General features: G+C 49.2%; 1 protein-coding gene across 1 annotated transcript in view; it reads left to right on the plus strand.

Annotated features, from left to right (window-relative positions):
- Positions 1 to 4,071, plus strand: part of ME2 (malic enzyme 2) — a 22,715-nt gene extending 18,644 nt beyond the window's left edge. The window contains exons 13-16 of the mRNA XM_027656061.1: positions 1,913 to 2,015; positions 2,515 to 2,585; positions 2,986 to 3,084; positions 3,424 to 4,071. Of these exons, the coding sequence (XP_027511862.1) occupies positions 1,913 to 2,015; positions 2,515 to 2,585; positions 2,986 to 3,084; positions 3,424 to 3,573 (423 nt within the window). The 3' untranslated portion in view covers positions 3,574 to 4,071. The remainder of the gene's footprint in view (positions 1 to 1,912; positions 2,016 to 2,514; positions 2,586 to 2,985; positions 3,085 to 3,423) is intronic.
- The last annotated feature ends 2,626 nt before the right edge of the window (positions 4,072 to 6,697 follow it).

Below are 6,697 nucleotides of genomic sequence, written 5' to 3' on the forward strand. Positions count from 1 at the left end.
GGTGGGTGGAGCTCTTTCCTTGTGTCTTGATGCAGGACTGTAGAGTCCTTCCTTCTTGCTCTGTTAGTGTGGCTCAGCTTCCAGCATTACAGCCCCAGCAGTGTCAGTGTCACAGCGGGAAGGGCAGAATTCCCACATGCCTCCATTTGACACCCAGATTCTCTTCCATGTCAGTTCGGAGGGAACTCCTGCTACAGAGATTTGCAGGTCAAGAGTGGGCTCTGGAATAACAGCCTCTGGACAAAATCTGGGTCTTCCAACAGTAGAATCACAGAATTTTCAGGTTGGAAAAGTGCTCCAATACCACGGGGTCCAACCCTTCCCCAGCACTGCCAAGGCCACCACTGACCCCTGTCCCCAAGTGCCACATTCACAGGGCTTTTAACTCCCTCCAGGGATGGGGACTCCACCACTGCCCTGGGCAGCTGTGCCAGGGCTGGACAGCCCTTTCCATGAAGGAATTTTCCTAAATATCCAATCTTAACCTCCTCTGGCACAACTTGAGGCCGTTTCCTCTCCTCCTGTGCCTCGTTCCCTGGCAGCAGAGCCCAGTTCCTCCCTGGATCCCTCAGGGAGTTGCAGAGAGCCAGAAGGTCCCCCCTGAGCCTCCTTTTCTCCAGGATGAGCCCCCCCAGCTCCCTCAGCCCCTCCTGCTGCTCCAGACCCTTCCCCAGCTCCCTTCCCCATTCCCTCCCCTGGACAGACTTTCAAATTAAGATGGTTTAATCTCTCTCAGATATGCTGCATTAGTCAGAATAGTGAGTTGGGCAGTGTTGCAGTACATGAAATTAAATTCCAGTATCTCGGACAGCAAGTAAACAAGAGTTAGTTATGCAGCCAAGACTTTGTCTGGCATGAATAAATGTAGAAACTACTGGCATCTCTGGCTGGAGGAGGCCAGCAGCACGGCTAGAGGGGGAATCACCCTAATTTTTGCTTGCAGATTTTACAGAAATGGGTTATTTGGACAATTAAATGTTACTGGTCAGTAAGTGAACGGGTGTGATTTGGTTCCAGTCCTTATTAATAAAATTGGTAATGTTTCTGTCTCTTTAACCTTTTCTCCGCTTCTGCTGTTTGTTTTCATGGTTCTTTCTAGTTCTCTGAAATGTACTGAGTTTGTACCCATAGTTTGCCCTTCAAAATATGCTTTTCCCCTCAGGATGCAGTAACTACCTAGAAAATGGACAACATGGTCTCCAGAGGCCCCTTCCAACCCAAACTATTCTGTGATTCTCTGCAAATCTCCAACTTTATTTATTTTGTCACTAATCAAGTTTGTCAGGCCATTAAGGGATCAGGGCTGTCACCCCGTGTGTGTCCTGGCCTTGGGAACAGCCTGACCCTGGCTGGTGTGAAATCTTAGGCCAAACAAGGAAGTCAGCAAGGATATGAAGATACACCATCACCAACCTTTTATTCTTTAATTTTTTTTTTTCCACTAGGTGGCACCTGTGGGATGCCTCTGTGTGTTCTGTTCTGTTCTCTAAAAAAATCCATATGTTCTCCTCCCTTCTCAGAAAGGGAGGGAGTGCCATGGGTATGCCCTGACATTTAAACACAGCTCCCAAGTCTTTGGCTTCTTCGGGTAATTGGTCCTCAAACACCGTGGTCCTGGGGAGCCCTAAATGTTTAACGCTAATGTTATTAAACCTGTTACTCAGTGTCAGGATGCTTTGCCTTCAGGGGGCTTTAGTGCTCGAGGAAGAGGTCGTTTATTTGGAGGGCTCAGAGATGTTTTGGCATTCGGTGCCCCAGAGGTTCCTCGGAGTCGCTGCTGCCTTAATGAGCGAGGCGTGGTGAAACAGATAAATGGCTTCCCCCGCCTCAGCTCAAAGTGTGTGCTTGTCTCCTGCCTCCAGATTGCTCTTTAGCAGCTGCCTGACTGTGTGGGTGTTCCTCTGTCCCCCAGGGCCGTTGCTTGTTTGCCAGTGGCAGTCCCTTTGACCTGGTGACTCTGAAGGACGGGAGGACCTTCAAGCCCGGCCAAGGAAACAACGCTTACATTTTCCCAGGTGATAAATAAACCCCTCTTCTTTTAATCTCTTAAAGACGGGGCTGTTTGCGCTTCTTCTTGCCTTGCCACAGCTAGGGAAGCAGCGTGAGGAGATGTTGCCATCTGTTAAAGCTGAGGACTCGTAGAAATGAGAGGAAAGCAGTTCAGGACGGATGTTAGGCGCATGCAGCTCCACCTGTGACACAGCGAGCTCACCCAGCTGAGTATTTCTGAGAAAGCAAAAGAGTGCTGTTAAAGGCTTTGGAAGCTGCTGCATTATGGGTTCTTCTGATTGTTGAAGGGGTTTTTTTTTGGGGGGGGGGGGGGAGGGAGGAGGAGAGAATAAGTGTTGATGCGCTCTTGAAGTTCTGTTAATAATTCTTGCAGTCAGTAATTCTCGGAGTTGCGCCCGTGCAAATATTTTCAGAAATACAACGTTCTAGATGACTCCCAGCCTCCCGTCAGCAGGCTGCACGCTGTGGAGTGATGTGGCCCTCATGGCAGTGATTTTGTTTTAGGCGTGGCTCTGGCTGTGATCCTCAGCAGCGTCCGGCACATCAGCGACAAGGTTTTCCTAGAGGCTGCTAAGGTAAGTGTGGAAGCAGAGCAGGCTGTGTCTGACACGGCAGTGGGTGACTTGGTGGGCAGCTTCTCAAGTCTTGATGAAACTCTGGTTTTCTGTCTGATTTCTCTTGGTTTTATCCCTCCACAATGGTAAAAAACTGCCAAACACGTTCTGCAGGCGTGTCATGCTCCTGTAACTGCCACGGTTGTGGGGAACTCGTCCTCCAAAGAACCAGGATCTCATTTTGCTAAGTGCTTAACCATCAGGGTTTGCTGATGTGGGCTCAGATGGAGAATTTGAGGGTTTTGATTGCCCCCTTGCTTTGGGGGCACTCTGGTGCTAAGAGCACTGCAGCTTGATTCTCCCAGGTGTTTTAGGATGCTGTTGGTCACATAAATGAAGCCAGTTTGTTCTTCTAACTCAGGCACTGGCGGAACAGCTGAGTGATGAAGAGCTTGCACAAGGAAGACTTTACCCTCCACTGTCCAATATCAGGGAAGTTTCTATTTCTATTGCTGTCAAGGTGAGTGTGAAGCATAAGGGTGGACTGCACTAGAAGTGGTTTGTGTGTACGTTAACCTCCCGCACTGCACAGGGACACGAGGTGCTTGGGCACAAGACGCCCAGCTCTTTCTTTGTGCCTTTTGGGGAGGAGGTGCTCGTAAAAACACTCAGTTTGTTTGATGGTGGGCCAAAGCAATCCTCCTCTGAGTTTCGGAACCCGAGCTTTCAGGTCCCTGCCGAGGCGCTCGGGAATTGCAGGGGAGATTTTCGGCGTTCCTCTTCCCGGGCTGCGTGAGCCCTGGGGCACAGCCTGGGTGCTGCACACGAGGGGGCTGCAAGCGGCGGTTTGGCTTTGCAGGTGATGGAGTTTTTGTACGCCAACAACATGGCTTTCCACTACCCCGAGCCCGAGGACAAGAACCGCTACGTCCGCTCCAAGGTCTGGACCTACGAGTACGAGTCCTTCATGCCAGACGTGTACGACTGGCCCGAGTCCAAGGTCCACTGAGGCACCGCCGCGTCGCACTCCTCAGGCAGCACCTGATACTCTGCAGGGATCCCATTTTTCAGACCAACTTAAATCATAATCTCTAATTTATTTTCGCTCGTTTCGTTGTCTTTCCCCCCCCTCCCGGCCCCCTCTTTACTCTGTTTTTTTTTCACTCCGCGTTGCTTTCCCCCCCCCCCCCCCCCCCTTCCCCCCCCCCCCCCCCCCAGTTCACCTGTTAAACTGTATGGATGATGGCATCCTGCCACAGGGATGAGAGAGCCCTCCAAAATGAATTTGAACGATGACATTGTATTTCTAGCTTAGAGCCAGCGCCACACCGAAGAATTCCATTAATGATGTTTTAGCCAAACGCGTTTGACGATGAGCTTATGGCTCTCCCTCATCGCTGCCTGATCTCCCGAATGATTTATTTCTGCCTTTAATAATCAGTCTTCTAATTGCCCTGGCGTGGTCACGCTGTGACATCAACAGAGAGCACTTGTCAAAAAAAAAAAACCAAACAAACAAACAAACAAAAAAAAAACCCGGATGCTTCAAGGTAAATTTAACAGTCCAGTGGGGTTTGTTTGATGTTTAAAGATGCCCGTGTCCAGGCTTCTTGGTGGCGTTGTCTGCTCCCTTTTCCTTGAGCAGCAGCGTGGTGTACGCCTCTGGAATCTGCAGCAAAGTTTTTTTGCCTTTTTTTTTTTTGTTTGTTTTCATCACCGCGTGCAATCTGTTCTCAGGAAAAATGTGAGCTGGTTGAAATTATCTTTGGAAAGCCTGAAAACAATCACTTCATGGCTTTTGAAAACAAAGCCTCGCTGTCACGTGGCGAATTTTATCAGGTTAAGCGCAGGATCTGAAGTAATAACCAGAAACCTTTTAGAGCTTTTGCAGTGAGATTTTATGCACTGGACTGCAAGGTGAGGTACCAGAGGATTTTTCTTTGTTTCTTAAAATTTTTTTCCTTCTGAATTTTCCTCCCTTGCGTCCCCTTGTTCTCACAGAAAGACTCGAAAACTCCTAAGTGGGCTCACTCACCACTTTGAACAAACCACTCCACAGGCAGCTGACGAAGCTGAAACAGCAAGTGTTGACAGGCAGCTATTAACACACCCATTTACTGCAGGTTTGGCTGAATGTTTCCTGTGGCCTCAGTCCGGTGTTTTCAGGTCAGCCTGAGCGCTGGACTCTTAAAAGATGCAAAGCCTGCGAGCTCTGCCTTGGTCACTCCACCTTCCTCGCTCCACTCACAGGCTCGGTTCGTCAGAGCTCCTGTGCGAGAACAAAAACTGCAGGCTGGATTTTTTTTTGATTTTTTTTTATTTTTTTTCTCCTTGAAATGGACGTCCCCGCACATTTGTTACGGGTGCCGCCGCAGTGTGTGCTGGTGTCAGGCTGTTCATTTCGTGGGCGTGGGGCTGAAGTGCCCTCTGTTACTTTTGTACGGGCAGGCAAGGACACGCTGTGACAGCTGCAGTCCGTGGCTTCCCTGGGTCCTGTTCTCTGCAACAGGAACAGCGACGTGTCAGGAACAGAAATAAAGATAACGTGCTGTTCCGCAGTTTGCTGCATCGAGGCACGAAAAAAAAAAAAGGACAAGAGTAAATAAATAGATATATGTGGCAAGGCTGTGCTTGGCAAACGTGAGGGCAGAATCCAAAGACGTAAAGTAAAGCTTGCCCAGGATTTAACCGTGGCAAGCACCTCTCTCATGTCTTCATTTACGTGGGAAAACGCAGTCTCCACAGAATAGGCCCAAAATAGAGCAGGGGAGAACAGTCTCAGCACCCCCTTTGGACGTGATGTCTGGCACTTGCAGCCTAATATCCAGGTTTAAAATTATGTTCGTGTGTTAAAATGCAAAGAACAGTAAACTTTGGGAAGGCTTTACCTAAGTGGGGGCAGAAGACTGATTATATAAACACAGAAAACGGTGATGCTGGGGAAGAAACTGTGGTATCCAACCTGTGGTAAAGGGCTGTGTGGTGGGGCTCGAAGTGCTTCATTGCCAAGTCAGGCAATGCACGGGGTTTGGAACTTGCACATGTAATATAAAGACCAACACACACATAATATGGTGTTTTTACAGAGAATGCTTTTTTTCATCTATTTTTGCTATGCCTGGTTTTTATTGTATTTAAATTTTTTGTGATCTTCCTGGAGATTATTTATTTAGCGTATGAATTGTTCTTTGCCTTCCGAAAAATCCAGCTCTTGTCTGAGGCCTGTTGTAGTGTGTCAGTGGAGTTCTGCATCAGTGGGCTCCAGTATACTGGGAACACACACTCCCCTCCCTTCTGCCAGGAGTCTAATTAGGCAGATGAGTAACAAAAATACCCAGTGCACTGATCTCATGTCCGGGCTGAGAGCGATCACAGAGGCAGAGCAATCGGTCCCTCAATACAACTCTGTCTCAGAAAATAAAGATCTGCGTCCACCTCTTCAGTCTGATTATTTTTTTTTTTTTTTTCCAGGCAAGAAGTGCAGTCACTGTCCGTAACCAGTGGGTGTTGATAGTCCCTAGGAGAACCTGGAGCTGGGGAAAGCAGTGCTAGCTGTGCACAGCAGGAGTCTTTGCCTGGGGCAGGAGTGATTGAGGTTCCCAGAGGCGGCTCTGGCCTCTGTCACGCTGAGGGAGGATGCCTGTTCTGTGCAGTGCAGCCTTTTCCCTTCCTGGCACGGGCCCCCTGCTGTCTTTAAGCAGATGCCAAGGGGGATTGTTGAGAACTGGCTGGCACTGGGGGTTTTCCCAAGTAGCTGCATCATTTTTTTCTGGAAATCCGACAGCACAGGTGAGGGAGAAATCAGTCCTTGGCTGACATGGAGGCTCCAGTTAGAAAAGTGCCCAGCCCTCGTGGGGCTGTGGACTTGTCAGAGCTCAGGGGCAGAGAAGGCCTGGCTGTGTCCCCCTGAGCTGTCCCTGTCAGGGCAGCTGGGTGGTACCAGTCAGACCTTACCTGTCTCTCCCATGGGCTTTGTCTGACCAGGTTCTGTAGATTGCAGTAGAGAGGTGGTGGAATTTTCCCTTTAATGTGCAGCCATTGCTTTCTGTTGGCAGCAGGCAACGTGCCAGCTCACGTTTTAAATCCATTTTGCCCTCCCTTTTGCCTTTTCCAGAATTTTTTTTTTTTTCTAA

This window comes from Corapipo altera, unplaced genomic scaffold (genome assembly GCF_003945725.1).
Source record: "Corapipo altera isolate COAL_440 unplaced genomic scaffold, ASM394572v1 61553, whole genome shotgun sequence".
NCBI classification, from domain to species: domain Eukaryota; kingdom Metazoa; phylum Chordata; class Aves; order Passeriformes; family Pipridae; genus Corapipo; species Corapipo altera.